This window comes from Lepidochelys kempii, chromosome 2, assembly GCF_965140265.1.
Source record: "Lepidochelys kempii isolate rLepKem1 chromosome 2, rLepKem1.hap2, whole genome shotgun sequence".
NCBI classification, from domain to species: Eukaryota; Metazoa; Chordata; order Testudines; family Cheloniidae; genus Lepidochelys; species Lepidochelys kempii.
This window is the reverse complement of record NC_133257.1, coordinates 9,489,935-9,510,559: the sequence shown is the minus strand read 5'-3', so window position 1 is coordinate 9,510,559 and position 20,625 is coordinate 9,489,935. Positions and strand designations below refer to the sequence as shown.

The window sequence follows — 20,625 nt, the reverse complement described above, 5'->3', positions numbered from 1 at the left end:
GGGGCAGGAGGTCCCAGGGGACAGAGGTGTGGATAGGGGCTGGGGTAGTCAGGGGACAGGAACCATGGGGGTTGGATGGGGAGGGATCCTGGGGGCGGTTAGGGGCAGGGGTCCTGGGAGGGGTGGTCAGGGGACAAGGAGCAGGGGGAGTTGGATGGGTTGGAGGTTCTGAGGGGGGCAGTCAAGGGGTGGAAAGTCGGAGTGGGTGGATAGGCGGCAGGGGTCAGGCTGTTTGTGGAGGCACTGTCTTCGCTACCCCGTCCTCCATACAGTTTTGCAACCCTGATGTGGCCCTTGGGCCAAGAAGTTTGCCCCCCCGATCTACTTCAACAGATTTCAGCTCTCTTCTGTAACTTACCAGAGTGAATTGTATCTTGATCATGTGTTCTTTAAACCATTTACAATCTCTCTCAACTTCAGGACAGCCACAACCTGCATTATTATAGTTTCCTTTCAGCTTCCAGTGAGGATGAGGAATAGCACTGGTCCCAGGAACCAATCCCCCCTCGATACCTCTACCCAACTTGACACTAATCAGGAATATTTACTCTAGTCCAGCCTTGTGTTTCCATTCTACCACATACATAGGTTGAGTAAGCAAATCAGAAACTATATCCTGCAATCACCTGCGCTGTCACTGAACATCTAACTGACTTCTGTGGCTACACGTAGGGTAGATTCAACCCTGGTAGTATCTACTGATACTGTTTGTGGAATGGTCTCGAATGCTTTCCTGAAGGCAGCTGCATTGCCTCTTCGGTGCTGTGCTATCCCTTTGAAAAAAATAACTTGGTCCAGATCCTCAGCTGATATAAATTGGTGCAGGTCTATTGAGGGAAATACTAATATATGCCAGCGCAGGATCTGGCCCAGGATCTCTAGCTTCTATTGGGTGGTACCACCTTGGTGGTGGTTGCTCATTCTCCCATTGGCCTTCAGGTGCTCACAAGGTCACTGCTTTCTCAGCTCTTGCTTGTTTCCAGAAAAGGAGGTTAGACTGCATTTTAATTGCCCTTGCCCCCTTTTTCTTCCTACTGCCTCAAAAACTGGATGCTGAGAGGAGCCCACTCCTATAGAAGTCAGTGGAGGCTGCAGGCACTCAACCCCCTTTAAGAATCGGCTGTTTTTCCTTTTGTAATCTCACCATCCTTCATCAGGTGCTGCTAGCTAGCAAGGCCAGTGGTCTCACTACAGCTAGGTCTTTAGCACTCTAACCTGAATTTCACAGGCTTAGTCTGAATATATTTATCTCAGTATCTGGCCACTTTTCTTTGTTTTCTTGTTCCAGTGACATTCCAGTAGTATCTGGTTTTGTGCACCTTGGGCAATGCAAGCCCAGTGCTGCCTCAAGCAGGCTCTGCAATGGGGATCTCTTACATACCTGTAGTTATTTAACGTATGCAGTGTTACTGTGTCGGTCTCCGATATTAGTACAACAAGGTGGGGGAGGTAATAGCTTTTACTGGACCAACTTCTCTTGGTGAGAGAAACAAGCTTTTGAGCTTACACAGAGCTGCTCTTCAGGTCTGGGAAACTTAATCAGTGTCACAGCTAAATACAAGGCTCATCTTGGATTCAAAGTGGTGTGGGTCTCAGATGCTTGGGATGAACTTCCTGTGAGCAGAGGATGTATGTAAGTGTTGCTGGATCCCTCTGGGCCTACTCTGCAGATGCCATGAATCTGTTAAAGCCCACAGTGGCAGAGACCTGGTATTTTAGTGCAAGCTGTAACAGCTCATGCTCATAGCTCTGGAGAATCCCCTGTCAGTACCTGGTGTGTAAGCTAACAGGGAGGCCATCCTATAAGAGCATAGAAACACTCTGGTGTGCTGGCTTCTGGGGCAGATCCATGCTGGGAATCAGGGAGCTTGTTTGAGCTTCGTGTTCCCATTTCAAAAGTGAGTCTAAAAACCGTTTCATTCGGACATCGAAATGCAAAGGGGAAAATACTGAGCTGCAGCTTAATGCAGCTGTTCTTAAGCAGTGGCTAGTTAAGTGAAGTGCCACAGGCAGGGAAAATGAAATATCTCATTGGGCTCTATTCTACAGGACTGGAGCGGTTTTTGTGTGTCTAAAAAAAGAAATAAGATTGTTTCTTGACACAGACAGCAGGGGGCACCACTGACTTAACTAAATAAACTTAACTCTTGGAGAGAAAATTCAAAGCTTTTTGCAGGGACCCAATGCTCAATATCAGGTATTCTGCAAGCTATTTGATGGGAATATTTTTGCCTTCATTCTTCCACTGACTTGAACCTTTTGTTGCAGTTATTTTCACATGTGAACAGTAAGTGTAAACTGACCATTCTAATCTGGTAGCATTATTTGCACCATAAAAAATGGATTAATTTAGAGCAACACTCTTTGAGTGTAGGCAGCTGTTTTAGGTAAACAGATGCATCACATACCACATTTTAAAATGATTCACTCCTGGAAGTAGGAGCCAGCAGTAGCAGTTCCTGGCTGGGGAGGTGAATACAGGCCAAAGTAATTCATTTTCATTACTGCGGGACACACTGGGCAAGAATATGCTCAAGTCAATCTTGAAGGATTGCAGATTCCCAGGCCGGCTATGGGTGAGGGCTTCTGGCATAGCCCAGGAGCAAACCCAATAAGTTGTAGGAGCGTCTGGGCTTTGCTGAAATACCACAGTCCCTGGGGCCTTGCTGCCTGGAGCCCCACTCCCAGTGCCTTTACCTCTCAGTGCGGTGTCAGCCACTTAGCAGGTCACAAGCTTGCTGGGAAATGCTAACGGGGTGAGGCATTAGAGGCAAATCCTGCCAGCTCTTCCTAGGGGACACGCCAGCATTACCGGCAGAGTGACAGAATTACGTGAGTGTTTTCCAGCCCTGTGTTCCCGAGTCTATGCAGGGAGGTGGCTGATTCATCAGGCTCCGGCCACCTTCCATGCTACAAACCTCATCTGCACTTGTGCGTCTTCCTGCCATTGTCCCTGCTGGGCTCAGTCGCTGCTCGGCCACCTTCCACCTCGGCCTAGAACCTTGCCTGTTTCTTGAGAGAGCAGCAGGATGGTGTGTCCCTCTCCCTGTAGCCCTCTCGGTGCCCTGACAGCATCTCCAGCCCTATGCTGGGGCTGTCCCTGTGCCTTCAACAAGCTGGTTTCCCCCTGCTCAGGCTCCAGCTCTGTGCCGTGTTCCCCACCTGTCTCGCCACAGCCAGTGCTGGTGGCAGCCCTTACTGCACTATGTCCCACTATGCTTTTCTGAAGGCCTTTGGCACTAATCCGCTGGCACCCAGCCCACGTGCCCGCGGCCCCTTCCATTCGGTCTTGCAGCTGGGGGACGGCACAGACACCTTGTGTCAGAGTGTGGGGGGCACTGATTGGGATGGTCCCTTTTCCTGCTCATCAGCTCCCTGCCCCCTTTAGCGGCTTTAGGTGAAGAAAAGCAGCTCCCCAGGGCTCTTGGGTTGTGCTGCCCGGCAGCTGCCCGCTGGGCTAAAGCCCTACACCGTGCGGCGGCCAAACCAGACGGGCTGGGAATGCACGAGTGGCAGCACTGTGGGGTAGCGTACCTGGGGCCAATCAGCGTGTGCAGGAAAGCCCAGCCTGAGGCAATGCCGCCATGATTGCTGGGTGTAAAGCGCTTGTGTAACCTACACACCTCCTGGGTGGGGTGTTTTGTCCCAGCCCGTGGCACCGAGACCAGTTAAAGAGAGAGAAAGCAATAACTGAGGCTGCTCTACGCCAGCTGGCGTTTAGCTCGTGCTGTAGAGGGTAGAGGCTCATGCACTGAGCTCCAGAGGGCCTCGGTTTGATCCCGCCTGCCGCCGGCTGGGGTCTGTGGGCATTACATGCGCTCTGCTAGCTCCCCGCACCCAACTGCCGACCTCATCGGCCCTCCCAGGGCTCGAAAGGGGGCAAGCAGGCGTGCATCACAGCCTAGGGCACAGTGCTCACCGCTCCCAGGCCTGCCTGGAGACGTGCACAGCTGCTGCCTCCTCGGGCGCTGCCCGCCCTCCCCCCTTAGAGTGTCACGTGGGCCAGCCTGGCCTTTCCTTAGCAGGCAAACAGCTGTTTGCCTGCTTCGGCCACTCCTGGTGGGCGGGAGCGGCGGCTAACGGTCACTGCTGGGCCTTTTTGGGTGGGGCGGGGCAAGGGGCCTTGCTGCTCTCCGGCCCTGAATTTCCCCAACACGAGGCGCTCGGCCAGGCCCAGCCCACTCCTGGGCCTTTCAGAGCCACGCTAAGGGTTGCTTGTTCCTTTAAAGCTACAAGGCCCAGCAACCACCCACCCACCCTCCCGCTTTGCAGCACCAGGGTGAGCCAGGAGTGTGCTCAGCAGCTCCCCCGCTGGCTGGCTGCTGTATCGCAGGAGAACGAGGCACGTGCTGCTCCATTGCTCGCCAGGGTCAGCACTTTGGTAAGGACCGCGAGGGGGCATTGAGCTATGCTGAGGCAAGACCACATCAACCTGGCCCGGCGAGCCCAGGGCTGTAACGTGCCCAGCTCTGGCTGGGTGCATGCAGCCATGGCTCCCCCTCCTTTAACCATGCAGGGGTCCCTCTGGTTCTCTGCTCCAGGGGCTGGTCTGGCCCCTAGGGCCCATGCACAGGCGAGCCAGCACTCAACCCTAGCCAGCCACTGCTCCACCTTTCCTCCCCCCACCCCCCGACCTTCTCTGACCCAAGCACCTGTAGGGAGGGGGGTGGTGCAGCAGCTTGCTCTGTGTCTGCTGCGGGGCCCCCACTCACGCTGCATTTTACTCCCTTTGGCTGAGCAGAACACAGCAGCTGCCCTAAGGCACTGAGTGCTCCTGTGGACCTTTCCAACGTCATACCCCTGCCCCAAGGTCAAAGCTGGCCCAGCGTTAGGGTGTTAGCCTCAGGCTCAGCATACACGAGCTGTGACCATGGGCAGATCAGGTACTCTGTGTTCCCAGGTGCACAGGGGGGATTATAGCACAGCCCCAGCTCCCAGGGTGGTGCAAAGATGAAGGCTGTGAGGCTCTCAGCCTGGAGTAGGCCACACAAATGATGGGAGTTGCAGGGAAGGGGGAGGGGGAGAAAGAAATAAATCAGGCTGCTGGCAGATGAGTCAAATCGGTGTTAGCTACTTGCCTGGGCACTGGGGCACCCTAAGGGTAGAGCTAGGTGATGCAAGGCTGCTAGCTGAAGAGCCCTTCTGTTGTGGCATCTGAAGTCAGAAACCCCTGCTCCCTCTACCCAACAGGGTGTGAGCAGAGCAGGTGGCAACTGGAGTGAGTGAGGGGTTATTGCAGGAAAGACTCATGCCTTCACCTCGCTAAAGGAGGCAGCCCCCCCCCCGCTGAGTCCTGCAGCCAGTCGGTCCACTGTGCACAGGAGCTGATCAGCTGGGAGCAGGTTCTTCAGTAATAAACCAGGAGGGCTCTTCTGACCAAGACAGCAGCTGGCTTTGCCCTTCCAGAGGACAGATAAGGACAGCAGCTGTTCAGCTTTGCCTCTAGCAGAAAGGATTAAGTCTCTGATTGTCTCTGGTCAGCTAAGGACTTCCACAGTAGCACAGCCTGCCAAGCCCATTAACTTGATGAAGACCAGCCTGACCTTTCTCTCCAGCTGCCCCACAGACAAAAGTGCATCACATGCAAGCAGATCCAGGGTAATTTTTGCCCTACAAATAGACCCTGGCCTCCAGGGATGTTTCTCATCAGTGTCAGAGCTCAGCCCTCCGAGCAGCATGCCTGCCCAAAGCCTTGCTAGCCTTCCGTCAGTCCCCTCACAGCACACAGGCCAGAGCAAGAGGGAGGAGCGTGCACTTTCAGGCAGTGGTTCTCAGGGACCCGAGGGAACCAGATCATGTTTCAGTGTTTCCAAAACATTTTCAAGTTTTTAGCTTTTCATCTCAGGGTGGGATAATTTTTCTGGCAACTCAGCTATTAGAATCCAATTTTCTGTTCCACCAGCCAGCCCTACTCATAAAATACTACATAGAGTGCAGTGAACAAAGCAGCACACCATGAATTAGCATGCAAAATATTATTGCTCTGTGTTTGTACACCACCTCCCATAATGGCATCTCCTGGGCCATGTCTCCTAAACAAATAGGTAATAATGCTATTAAATGAAGTTCACAACCCAAGTCCCTCCCCAGGAGGAGTCAACAAACCAGAGGCAGAGAAAGACTGAAACCTTCCATAGATGGAGATTAAAGCAAACAGTTCAGCTCTTTTCAGACTGAGACACAGTGAATAAGGGGACATGATAAAAAGATATACAAAATAATACATGGTATATACAAAGTAGAATGGGATCCCATCCCACTGTCTTGTACTGAATGTGTGGAAAGGACAATAAATCAATTAAATTAAAAGACAGCTGATTTAAAAAGGAAATACACAATGCAAAATTTGCCAGTGGAACTCATTGCCAAAAGATACCATGGAGAGATCATGAATTGCTGAGCAGGATTCATAAAATGATTAGATATTTATTTAGATAAGACCATTCAGAGTTTTAAAAAAAAGTTTGGAAGAGATTGACACTGTCATGCTTTGGGTCATAGATCAACCTATAATGGATGGGTTTGGAAAGAAACGTTCCCTATTGGCAGGTTATTCCATAACTGCCTTTGCTGAAAGGCTTCTTGCACCATTGTGCAGTGACGGTTGGAGACATACCACCAGACCAGGAGTCATTTAGTTGTTCAGTTCTGTAACCAGACTGTGATAATTTACTTTCAAACTGTTGGACTATATTTATAAGCGCTTAGGGTGACCAGATAGCAAGGGTCAAAAATCAGGACCGGAGCAGGGTAATAGGTGCCTATATAAGAAAAAGCCCCCAAAATGGGGACTGTCCCTATACAATCAGGATATATGGTCACCCTATAAGTGCAGTTACAGTCCGAAGCATAAAGAGCTAAGTCTTATTAGTGCCAAGGTAAAAACCAGGTATTTTGTTCAGAACTAGACAGCAGTAAATGCTCATTATCAGCCAAGGAGGAGGAGCAGCAGCAGCATAGCAGCGTGAGACAGTGCGTCTGGCACAAGTAGCAGTGAACATTCACTCCTCTCTGGTTTGAGGGAGCAAGAGCTTGGGCTTGGGCTTGTCACCTCCTGGAACAGATTTTAATCTTGGAGTCAGTGTTGCTATCGCTTTAGAATTCTATCAGAGAGGTTTTTAATGTTACGGGGCTAGTCTATGGTTTGGCATCACAACCATTGAATGCAGACAATAGCTGGAGTGATCCAACCCTCCCTTTTCTCACGTCTTCAATGGCACTTTTCCACTGATGCCAAAACCACCCCATCCCTCCCCTGTAACCTCCTTACATCACTAGCTGTTCCCCATCCTCTGGTGAAAAACATTATGTACAAGAACACTGGGCGAGGCTGCTCTCGCAAGAGGAACGGGGCTGATTCATTGGTGCTTTTTAAAATCCCCATTTGGGGAACCCTCTCCTTGGGGGAGATCTGTCATCCAGCACACAGGGCAGAGCCCAACACATCAGGGAGCCAAGCTGTGAACAGGAGCATTAGTCATTTTTCCTGAGCTAGACAATGGGCATTTTCTCCTCCCTTTGCAATATTCTCACAGGGTACTGGTTGTATCCCCTGATGCAGGGATTAGTAGAAGGGCTTGCAGTTCTTTCTAGATCCTGGTTAATTCAGGACACTTTCCTCTCTCCTAGGATTTAGTGCACACCGCAGTGTACCCCTCCCCTCCACTGTCATGAGTAAGGCAAGGCCCATCTTTCTTCTCCCCCTCAGAGGAACAACTTTCTGAAGTGGGTTCTCCCCTGCTCAGCCCCTTTCTTTCCAGAGGGAGAATCTCTCCCAGAGTCATTTCAAGCAGGACTCAGCAGCACAAAGGTTGACCAAGATGATCATCTCTACATGCCAGCAGCGTACCAGTGGCCAGCAGAATCTTTGTGGAGTCAGTTGAGATACATGTGTAACAGGGCCTTGTAAGAGGAATTAGAAGCGAAGCAGCCCCATGGGCTTTGCCTCCCTTCTCTTGAAGCACAGAATGTGGGAAGACACTCCACTGAGGTAAACAGAGCTACTAGGAGCTTGAGTGTCTTTTCTTTAAGCAAGCTGCCTGAGCACTCTGCCATATCAGAGAGGAAGGCTACCATCTGTAGACTATACTCTTAACGGGTACATTCACAGGCATCACAGAGCAGACCAATTGCCGGAGGCTTAAGACTTCTTCTGTGCTAGGTTTTCCTTTTCTTTCACACTCCTTATCCCCTAGCACTTCAGTTTTATAGCTTGGCTGCTCTCAGATCTCGTCACCCTTTTAACATTAAGTCAGGCTCTGGTTTGGCATGGATGATGAAAATCCTATGCGACTGGGACGGGTTGCTTCACTCAACTCCTGCGTCATGCAATTGCTCAGGGCAGACCATGAAAGGTCCTGTGAATGCCAACAGGACATTGCGCACTTCTCTTCATTCCTGAATGATGGGGGAGGGGCGGGGGTTGACAGCACTATGTTCATGGAAGAATTCTTCCATTGACCTACATATAGCCTCTCAGGGAGCTGGAATAGGTACAGAGATGAACGAACCCCTCCCGTCACTGTAGTGAGCATCTATAATCAAGCACTGCATTGCTACAACGGTGCCACTCTACCATTTAAAGCGTAGACAAAGCTTATTTTAAACCCAACGCTAGGAAACACAGGCTATGTGGGTAGATCGGGATAAGACCAAAATGCATCCAGTCCCCACTAGACAAAGTGAGCTAAACGCTGAGCTGGCGTAACAAGTGCAACTCCATTGACTTCCATGAAATTGCACCTGCTTATACCGGTTGTGAGTTGTCCCCATGAGAAAGGGTTCAGCATAAAAACCTTCGAACAGACAGATAGCGTCGGAGGTTACAAGTGAGACCGTACTGAGAGAGCTTCATGTTGCAAATTTGCAAATGTCAGCTGGTAGGGCTAGTCTGATTACTGATGTGTCTGCAGAAGCCTTCAAGACTTCCTCAGTCCTGCCAGTTTAGCAATAAAACCGAAACTGATGGTCAATTTGAACTCATTTCTTTGTACAAAGGCAGACAAACACTGGTTTCAAAGCCAAGCTGGGCTTTGTTTCCTCCAGATAAAAAGACAGATAGACTGTGGATTCAAACGTGCCTCCCAGCAACATGGATCCTAAGTAGGTCAGAAATATGGGTAAAGTTATTGCCTAGTGATATTGCCTAGATCACTCTGTGCCATCTTAGGTAACAAACTATGGATGCAGAACCACTGCCTCCTCACCTGAGCAAACCAGTTTCCAGAACATGAAGTCTGTAGAAGTCCTAGGAATCAAAGTCACCAATAGCAATCTCTCCAACATAAGGTACCTCAGCCAGTGCAGAGACTAAATGGGGGTTTGCAGTCAGGCAGAATCTACAAGGCTCAGACTACAAAGTCTGGTATGCAAAGCCAGAAGAGTTCCCAGAAGTCACCTACTACAGGACAGGCCTAACAAAGAAAATAACAGAACGCCACTAGCCGTCACCTTCAGCCCCCAACTAAAACCCCTCCAACGCATTATTAAGGATCTACAACCTATCCTAAAGGATGACCCAGCACTCTCACAAATCTTGGGAGACAGGCCAGTCCTTGCCTACAGACAGCCCCGCAACCTGAAGCAAATACTCACCAACAACCACATACCACACAACAGAACCACTAACCCAGGAACTTATCCTTGCAACAAAGCCCGTTGCCAACTGTGCCCACATATCTATTCAGGGGACACCATCACAGGGCCTAATAACATCAGCCAGACTATCAGAGGCTCATTCACCTGCACATCCACCACTGTGATATATGCCATCATGTGCCAGCAATGCCCCTCTGCCATTTACATTGGTCAAACTGGACAGTCTCTATGTAAAAGAATAAATGGACACAAATCAGATGTCAAGAATTATAACATTCATAAACCAGTCGGAGAACACTTCAATCTCTGGTCACGCGATTACAGACATGAAAGTCGCTATCTTAAAACAAAAAAACTTCAAATCCAGACTCCAGCGAGAAACTGCTGAATTGGAATTCATTTGCAAATTGGATACTATTAATTTAGGCTTAAATAGAGACTGGGAGTGGCTAAGTCATTATGCAAGGTAGCCTATTTCCCCTTGTTTTTTCCTACCCCCCCCCCCCCAGATGTTCTGGTTAAACTTGGATTTAAACTTGGAGAGTAGTCAGTTTGGATGAGCTATTGCCAGCAGGAGAGTGAGTTTGTGTGTGTGTGTTTCGGGGAGGGGGAGGGGGGGAGAAAGCCTGGATTTGTGCTGGACATGGCCCACCTTGATTATCATGCACATTGTAGGGAGAGTGGTCACTTTGGATGAGCTATTACCAGCAGAATAGTGAGTTTGTGTGTGTATGGGGGTGGGGGGGGGTGAGAAAACCTGGATTTGTGCTGGAAATGGCCCACCTTGATTATCATGCACATTGTGTAGAGAGTTGTCACTTTGGATGGGCTATTACCAGCAGGAGAGTGAGTTTGTGTGGGGGGGGGGGGGAGGGTGAGAAAACCTGGATTTGTGCTGGAAATGGCCCAACTTGATGATCACTTTAGATAAGCTATTACCAGCAGGAGAGTGGGGTGGAAGGAGGTATTGTTTCATGGTCTCTGTGTATATAATGTCTTCTGCAGTTTCCACAGTATGCATCCGATGAAGTGAGCTGTAGCTCACGAAAGCTCATGCTCAAATAAATGTGTTAGTCTGTATTCGCAAAAAGAAAAGGAGGACTTGTGGCACCTTAGAGACTAACACGGCTGTTACTCTGAAAGATATAATAGTACAACCCAAGCCCAGTACTGCTCATGTCAGACGTGGGTTTTATTATTTTATAGACCTGCTATTGAAAAAGATAAACAATCTCAAGTGCCTTTTAATGGTCTAGCTAGCTACAGACGTACATTTTTGATAACGCAGTAAGTGACAGCTTCTCATTACACACAGGAATAGTTCAATCCAAAGGAGAAAACCCAAGCCGCTCTGTGCTTATGTAGGTTTACTACATTCCAGGCTGGTTTTGGTGTTTGACAGATGGTATGTTCTAATATTTCTAACTGTGTCATGACAATGTCACAAGTGTTAGTCAAATATGTGAAGGGTGTAACATGTTTGGACCACTGTCGAGGCCCGAACTGTAACACTTTGCATTTACATTGTGTTGTATAAACATTTAATTAAGACTCTCAAACCTTGAATTTTCCTCCAGGGCAGATTGGAAGAGGCCCTGGAGGTTTTTCACCTTCCTCTGTAGCATGGGGCACGGGTCACTTGCTGGAGGATTCTCTGCTCCTTGAAGTCTTTAAACCACGATTTGAGGACTTCAATAGCGCAGACATAGGTGAGAGGTTTTTCACAGGAGTGGGTGGGTGAAATTCTGTGGCCTGCATTGTGCAGGAGGTCAGACTAGATGATCATAATGGTCCCTTCTGACCTAAATATCTATGAATCTATGAAAGGTTGAGGATTATTATTTTCATTTGACAGCTGAGGAATGTGAAGAAGAGAGAGTGGTTAAATGACTTGCCAGAGACTGCACAGAAAGTTAATATTAGAGGGCAAGAGTACTTGGCTCAGTCTTGAAACCAAGTCACGCTCGCAGACTCACCAGAACACTTGGCTAAGATATGCACCATACGTGCGTTTTCAAGGACAGTACTAGCCCTTGTACTTAGGATTCAGACATCACACACAGGAACACATACAAACTCTTATTTAAATGTTTATTAAGTTTGAACTGTAGAACAACAGACTGGAACACAATGCAATGTGGAGTAGAGTATTTCTAAACCCATTTTTTTCTATGCATAAATGAAAAAATCAAGATTATACAAAAGAGAACAAAGTGCAGAACACAGTAAAAGTTTCTCATGCAATAAAGTTTGACCTTAAAAACAGAAAATAAGCTTAACAGTGTAGAAATAAAAAAATCATGCTGTCTACTCAAACACATTCATCTGTGACATTGCTTTTCTTTATCCCTTTTTCCTCATAAAACTTATTATGTGTTTAACACACGCTTATAAACATTGCTAAACTCAGCAAGAGCTATTATAGTGCCCCAACTTAATAAGTTGATAAAAAAATAGTTGTCATATGGCCAGTCCACAATGGAACCAAATTTTTTTTCATTAGGAGAAGCCTAGATGCAGCTTTCTATTCATAGGAGGCATTTTAAATAAGCTGGTCATTTGGCTACCAAAATGGTTTAGTGTCTATGTTACATCAGAAAGAAAAATTAGGAACCACCGATTTGTTCAGAGTTAATTCCATCTGGGGTTTGTTCGACTAAATACAACTTGGAAATAATCTGGCACTAGTGGGTATTAAATCAATAATACTAATAATAGTGTTTTAGGGGCACATTCCTAGATCTTTAAATGTGATTTTAAAATTTGAATAAAAGGAGCCAGAGTTCATGGAACGTGAACTCGTGCGGTGGGTTCTCTCTCACGGAAGTTTGCACTGGAGACCTGGTACGTTTATATTCGGGTAAAATATTTGTTGGGGAAAAGATTTGTTAGCAATTGTGTTACACTGACAGCAGCTACAGCACTGCAAGTCATCTGTTTACTGCTGGCATCAGAAGTGACAGCTCCTATTGCCATCGGGTTAATCAGGATGCTGTATGATGCAACAGGTTTTCAGTCCCCTCTGCATCAGACAAAGCTATTTGTCCCCCAGAGGGCCATAGCAACAGTTTGCAGACTGGAAAGGCAAGGTTAAAAGCAAGACAAATGTGAAGGTTGTTCAGGTCTAGAAATTCAAATCACTCTTACAGGAAATTATCTTCAATTTAATCAGGGCAAAACCAAGCATCTTAATGGTGGTACCTTTCTGCCCTGACTGGCTGAAGTCATTCATGAGTGAAATCGTGAAAGTCCTGATACAATTTCCCCTTGCTGAAGTGAAAAATCCCTTAAAATAAAAACAGTTCAACATTTGAGTAAGCAGAAGATGCATTTGCAATATGCTTATTCTGGATGCAACATGAGAAATAGGAAATTTTAGGTAGCTTATCCTTTGAGAATGACCCTTTTCAATGCAAATTTACAAATTTGCAGTGTGGTGGCTTAAGCTCAAGGACTATCTGTAGCCATAAAAATCACCTTAAGGAAAAATAAAATTTGGTATTTCTTACACAGTCATCAATACCATTCATGTGCAACATCTGGCGTGCATTACATTTATTTGGCCTATCAACAGAAAACAAGGAAAGGACAGCTGCAAATAAAAACAATCGCTCTTCCACAACAGATACTTCAGGTGCTTGGAGTTTCATGCAAGTGTTCTTTAAACAGGATATATATTTTATAGCTTAGTTCATCTTGCAGCAGACTAAGAAGTGGGGGAAACGGGAAGAACTCAAGTGAAAACACAACATTACTTAGTACAATTCAGGAAGAGCGTACAATCACCAAGGATATTTTGACCCAAACTATATAGTTCAGTTCCTAGTTTTATCTCTAGTTTAGTCACTGAACGTTTTAAATTCTATATATAAACTAGAGGTAAAACTAGGTACTGAACCACAGGATGTCACGCAACCAAATCACATTAAATTGCAGTGAGGAAAAATATGGAAATGTTGAACAAAAATAATCTGGACTATCAAAATAGGTTTCAAGGAGGGAGCCTGCCAGTTGTGCTTCTGTTGTCTGCAGCAAAACTATTTAAACTTCCTCCTCCTCCTCCTGCCGTTTGTAAATTTAGTCTTAATCCAGAGAGCTGTTAATGGGTATTAAGGGCCTGATCCAAGGCCCACTGGAGTGAATGAAAGTCCTTGCATTGACTTCCCTGGGCTTTGGAGCAAGTCCTAGATCACTGAAACCCACGAGTAGGTATGTGGATTCTAGCGAGACTATTTGCCTTCAACAATGTACTTCCCCATACAGCCACCTCTGACATGTAGTTATTGAACTGCTCTGGGACAAGAGGAATTCCTACGAGAGTGAGACTCCCCTGCTATAGTATCCATGCCCCTTTAAAAAAAAAAAATTAGCTTTCTCGGGAACATTTGGCATGTTTCACAACTGAATCTGTCAGCCAGAATTTCCATAGTGAAAGTCTCTCATAAACGTGTGGCTAGTGATGGGGAAATTCTGATTCCCAGGAGCAGGAGTCTACGTTCAGAGTGTCCCTGCTGGTCAGACTTCTGAGGTGGGGAATGCTCCATATTTTATACAAAGGCCCATCTATGACAGGCCGAAAAAGGACACAAGATTCAGAGAGTTGTAATTTGCACTGGATTTGTTGTTTCTCCTCCAAATGCTTCTTTGCACCTTGTTGTGAAAGACATATGTTTTTCCTTGCCAACAGTTGTCCTGAACTGACTGTTGACAGAGTGGATCAGAGATAAATCAGCTTAAAATTATTTAAAGGTTATTTAGGTAATAAATCTCCATGCAAATAATTTGAGTAATTGTAAGAAAACATTCCTAAGAAATTATTGCTTCTATTTTTTGAAATCCTTACTGAGCTGCTTGGTTCAAATACGATTAGACTATGATAAATCAATGCAGCCAATTCAATTTTATAATTTCCAAAAATGGTTATGTTTAAGCCTCTCTGACTTTACACAGCATAATGCTAGACTTGATGCCTACCAACTGGATATCTCATGCAAAGAGATACTTTTAACTAATTTAACCTTTTAAGAACATGAACCTAAAGCTGTTAAGTGTTATCAAGAAACAGATTTTTAATCAGTGGATGTAACATATTATATGGTAAAGAGAAATACAGGAAGAATTAAACAAAACTTAAACCTTACCAAAACTTAAACCTGCTACAGTATGTATCTTATTTGATACCATACACAACGTGAAGTGGACTTAGTAGTAACAGTGGCAAACCTAAACACTATTTAGAGTCACCAAGAAGTTAAACAACTCCCTCAGCTTTTTCCTCCCTTCAATTCCACAATAAGAAATAAGGTGATTACACTTTGATGGGTTTGACTAATGCAACCTTAAAGTAACAATCTCTTTGCAGCTGAAGATAAGGGATACGCTACCTACCCCACGGAAAAGCCTGGGTTACAAAGGGAATCTCTCAAAATCGAAGAGCTCTAGAATTAAAAACCGCCGATAGTCATCACTAAGCAGCAAGCTGTCCACGTTCAAAGCTGAAAAGCATCTTTAATTTCGTCAGGCTCCATAACCTGGCTAGGCAATGGAACTAGCTACTATGGTTGCAAGTCTTTAAAGGCCTAGGCAGGGCTACCCAAACACGAAGTATTGCCAGCGGGACACAAACGTGTTTACACTGAATGATGGTTTCCCTGGGATCTTTACTTTGCTGCAGCGCAGTAAAACGTCATGCTACAAAGCAGCATAGCGAGTTTACATTTTAATGTGATAATCTAAACAATGCTTTCCCAGCCCAAACTATGCACACTCTAGTCTCCAATTCTTAGGAAAGAGGCTTGGTAAAGGCTGGCCAGCACAAAATTCCATCTGACCTGATTGAAATCCTCTGGATCTGAAACAGAGCTCCACCCCAAAACCAAACTTTCACCTCCCTCTTTTAGAGGTCTGTGCGTGTGTGTGTGTGGGGGGGGGCTGAAGTAAGTGTGCCCAATTCCAAAAAGCAAAGTTTTATGATCCCTCTGTTCGCTATGTAGCAAGAGGCAGCCAACTGCTCTTTCCAAAGCTAAATTGTCACCAGCTGATGATGCCAGTGCACATTTTGGCTCAAGAAAGTGCTATGCTGGGTAATGCTAATTTAAACAACATCCAGTGAAACATTTGTCAAAAGGGAAAAGGACCAGATTGGTATGAAAGATTAAATTGATAGACAAATCTCACACGCAATGGGAACTTTAAAACTTGTTTTATGTGTCACTTACTAAGAACTACTGAGTGTGTCCGTTTAACAAAGAAGCAGAATCCTTAGAGTATTTTAAAATAAAATATTGATGCCAGACTTTAAAACTGTATAATTAGGTTTGTATTTCACAGGAATGCCAGTTTTATGGTGAAACAGCACTGCATTTCGGTTATATGTGAAGCCTACTAGACGATATACACAGAGATGATAAAACTCACTCTAAGAGTTCAGTGAGAAATATTTCTAGCAACTGATTTCTTCAATAAGGTCTTAAATGCTTCAGTAGTATTATTCTCCTATCTGAACACAAAATTCAGAAGTGTTCTAATAAAAATATTCACAGAGAAAAAAAAACAAAAACACAAAAAACCAGATTTCTTTTCCTTAACACACTTCAAACAAGAGTCCTGTGCAATTCTGTATACTTGATAGAATTTCATAGCACTCAAATGTAAAAACAGTATATTCATGCCTGTCAGAGGGAGACATGAGTACTGCCTAAAATCCTTCAGTTAAGAAGAAAACATATGATGCCATCAATGGCATAAATGCCATAATTTATCAATGACATTGGCAAGACGGCCAGTTAGCCTCAACTCCACCAGAATATATATTGTCTCTTAAATACACTTACAATTCAAGTAATTAAAACGGCTTTTCATTTTGAAATATATATATATATATAACTTTGCTTTCGAGTGACTATACTGCAGCATGATTCAGTCGCACATTCTAAAGTACTGCGACTATTTAATGAGTTTGAGGCAGCAGAAATATTACAACAGTGGTCTGGATTTGCTTGACTAAACCTGTGAACTTGCTGAGGTCTCTTCTGTTCCACCTGGAAATGAGTAAATAGAGTTAGGAACACTTCTTATAAGGAAAGGACCGGAAGTTTGTTGGTTTTGTTTATAAAGACATTTTAAAAGGCTGTTGCGTCCGAGTTACAGCTACCCATGGTTTTGGGCATTGCTAAAAATTCAGTTAAGCATTTAAGTTAAAAATAGTGATCTTTCCTATCGCTCTTCACAGGAAGTTTCTTTGCACTGCAGCTATGTCCTGAATCCAGTATTATGCAGGAGGGTAAAGAGGTCAGACTGAAGGAATCAGGACAGAAGCTCAAAAGAGCTCCAGTATACAATTCCTGTGTAGGGACAGGAACAGCATTACATGCTCCTGGATTGGATTTTAAGGACCAAAGCTCTTTATGACACAGATTTTTATATAACCAGACTATGGCATAAAGTTACAGAGGTAGGCCTTCGGTTTACCTTGTTGTACTGACACTGACTATACTATTGTGATTCCCAGCCAGATCATAGAAGGATCATAGAAGTGCAATCAACAACCTCCTTCCTCTCTAAAGAGGATCCTCACATCAATTCCATGAAGCCAACTGAATGAAATTCCCTTCTCCATGGCAGTTTCATCAAAATGAGATGATCAATTTTAAATGCCGAAAGAAAAATCAACCCTAGTAAGTTCAACACACAAAACTCCCTGCTAAAATTGTCACAGCATGTTCCAATGCCACTCATTAAATTCTGCACTCACTGCAAATGCTTGCTGCAAGTGCTGATCACCTTCCCAGCTGCTGTTACTTCCATCAGCAGCTAAACCATACACGCAATACCATCAATTTCTGACAAGCAGCAGTACTTGGGAACAGATTTGTTGAACAGTTCGAATAAAAGAATTGACAGCAGTTCTCTTAAACTGTAGTAATTGCTTTTTTAAAACGTAAGTAATTGCAAAGAAAAATACTTGGTAGTAATTGCACCCACTAAAATAGGATGAAATCCAAACAAATGTTAAAAAATTGTAGCTGTCAAACCAAATATTGTGTCTACAGAAAAAAAAAAAAAAAAGAGAAAGGCGTCTACACATCTGATTCACCTATTACATTAGCAAGATCTGAAATGTTCAGACAAAAAAATTAGCGAAGCCTATGTTCAAAATAGCTTTTGTTTTCAATTACAGTCTAAAAATTGCAAGCAACCTTCATTTTTCTAAACTGCTAATTGTATACACTGTGACTCTGTCATGACATTTTAAAAAACATGCAAGAACGAACAATGTACCTGCAGATTTATATATTTGAAATCTAAGTGTGTTCTTAATTTAAAAACTGTTCAGAAGTGACAATTTCTAAATTGTAGAGAAAGCAATCAGCGTAATAGCTATCTGTTCAAACCTATCCTAGGACTACAAAATTTCATCTACGTTTTTGCAGGAAAGAGCCATTTTTTGCTGCAGTTTAAGCAAAAAGTAACTACTGAAGAGAGTCAGAATTTTTTCCTTAAGAACGTCCTCATTCATGCACCTGCATTCATGCACCTGAACTGCTTGGAATGTGTATAAATAACAATGACCAGTTCAAACTATTGACTCGCTTTCCAATTCTGACGAGGCTGCCCCTTTACGCGAGAGCTTTATAGCAGTTGGTTTCTCTGCAACCACACCATTGCTTTCGGTGGTCTCTGGAGGGCTCAGTCCTTTCTGTTCTTCCTTTGGGTCCTCCGTAACATCAGGATAAATCACCAAGAATGTAGCTGTCAAAAAGCCCAGGAAGGATCCTACTGATGCCACCACTGGAATAACCTGGACTGTGCCTACTACATCCACCACTCCACCAAGTGCTGAGGCCACCAGGATCTGGGAGATGTAAACCTGGCATGACAGGATAGCACAGTCTATGCCAAATCCTCGCTTTGAGTTTCCAGGGCTGTGGTGAATATACTGAAAGACAAGGAATGTACATTAGAAGTCAGGCATCTAAGCATAAGCAATCTTCCCAGACTTCCTGAACCACATCCTCTCCTGGACACACCATCTCTCTACCCGAGACAGAGAGGGGGGAAAACGCTGAATAGTTAAACAGGCAACACTTTCACTTCTGCTTGAAGATTAAATGGTACAAGGAGGCAATAAAAATACTACTATCCACACAGCTCCTATTAAGGTCCATCAGATAGCTGGAATCCCTTATTCTGGAGTGATAATTCCTGCTCATTTTGCACCAGACAGGCCACTGATCACTCCAGTTTAAGGGCCTTTGCCATCTCAGTTGGCTCCAAATTAAGTTTTTATAAAGGTCATTTTTTTAAATGACTTGACCAGTAGAAACTTCGACGATTTTAAACAACGTAAATGAAAACAGATGTGTCCAAGAAGTATGTTTACAGGTTGGAACCCAAACACAGCAGTGCTAAGAATATTAAAGTGAAGTTGACTGCACTTCTGTTGTCCTGACTGATTTCCAGCAGAATCTTTGCACTTAAGATACCTGTGGTTGTATCTCCAGACTATTATCAGAGCCTCTAACATGTTTATAATACAGCAGATGGTGCTTAAATGGGACAGCTCTGTAGCCAGCCTACTCTCCCAATTAAGGAGACAGGTTCTTTGAACAAAAAGCTTCGCCAAGATTTAAGATATAGTAATGAATATGAGTGCAATGATTGCATTTATAGTGTCACTTTTTCCTTTTAATCATTATTTGACCACTCCTTTTTAATTAAAAGGTCTGCATGTGCATTTCATATGCATTTAACCCCTTTTACACCATCACTTATCAACTTGGCATCAAGCTAGTATGTTCCCACTGAGCAGAATTTATGTTAACTGTGGCCTGATTAAGTAGCAGTCATTACTGTTCGCTATCATAATCTTTTCACTGGGGGATGCCCCAACAAAGCATATATCCCAAGCAAGTGGATGTGGCAAATCTATTTGGAACTGCTGTGATTAAATATTTCACATACCTGTTTAATATCATGGTATTGTCCTAAAAGCGCATAAGGACAGTAGGATATGCTCATAGAGACTATTCCCATAGTGCTGATCATTATCATAGCCACGTACACATTGGGGAACATAGCCATCACTGCAGTTCCAATAGCAAAACCCAGCGTGCCCAGAATGTAGATCACCTTTATGCTAAGGTCATAGTTGTCCAAGTATTTTTGTAGTAAAGCTGCAGAGAATTAAAAACCAAAAATCAAATACACATCATCAGGCTACTGAATTACGTTTTACAATACTCAGTCCTTCAGTCTGACATAACATTTAAGTGCTACATACTTTTTTTGTACAACACTCTGAACATGTACTGATTAATCTTCACCACCTACCTAGGAGGTAGGAACATGTTATACCCATTTCAAAGAAGGGGGAACAGACACAGGTTAAGTGACTTGCCCAAGGCCACAATTCAAGCCTGTGGCAGAACTGAGACTAGAATTCAGGTGTTGCAGGATTCCAATTCAATGGACCATGATACCACTATATGTGATCAATGGTATTAACTAACATTTTCTGTTAAAGGAAAAAAAAAGTGTCCAGCTTTTTTAAGCACAGGATAGATTCAGTTCCTAACTCAGAGATATTTACTAAATTACACACTTTTGATAATTAAATAATTCAGGCCTAGAGCCAAACTTCCTTTTGTATTTTGGAATGAGACATCTGGCTGGACATGCCTGAATAATGAGATGGTCCCAAGGATATTAAATTGTAATTCACATGTGTGGACTGCAAAAGGCAGAATTAAAGTATATCTAAAGTTCTATATTACAGTATATTTCAAGTGCAAATGGTAGCTCTAAAGTTTATAGGGTGCTTATCTGTCAGAGACTTAACACAGATTCATGTCTTAAAATGGTATATTTAAAGAACAGTCTTTATAAATGTTTTACATAAGATTAATATTTTTGATAGTCATAGTTTTAGTTTTCTGATGGCTGGCTGGCTAAAAGACACAAGTGTCCTCAGAAGTGGTTTTAGGTTTCAAACTATTAGAAAAGAGCTGTTCATATTTCTGTATTTGA

General features: G+C 44.3%; 1 protein-coding gene across 3 annotated transcripts in view; it reads right to left on the bottom strand.

Annotated features, from left to right (window-relative positions):
• Nucleotides 1-11,674: 11,674 nt before the first annotated feature.
• The window catches only part of SLC45A4 (solute carrier family 45 member 4), a 114,497-nt gene continuing 105,546 nt past the window's right edge, over nucleotides 11,675-20,625 (bottom strand). For all 3 annotated transcript variants that reach the window (XM_073330014.1, XM_073330013.1, XM_073330015.1), the window contains 2 exons: nucleotides 19,561-19,772; nucleotides 11,675-18,535 (listed from right to left, as the gene is read on the bottom strand). In XM_073330014.1, coding sequence (XP_073186115.1) covers nucleotides 18,173-18,535; nucleotides 19,561-19,772 — 575 coding nt within the window. In that variant the 3' untranslated portion in view covers nucleotides 11,675-18,172. The remainder of the gene's footprint in view (nucleotides 18,536-19,560; nucleotides 19,773-20,625) is intronic.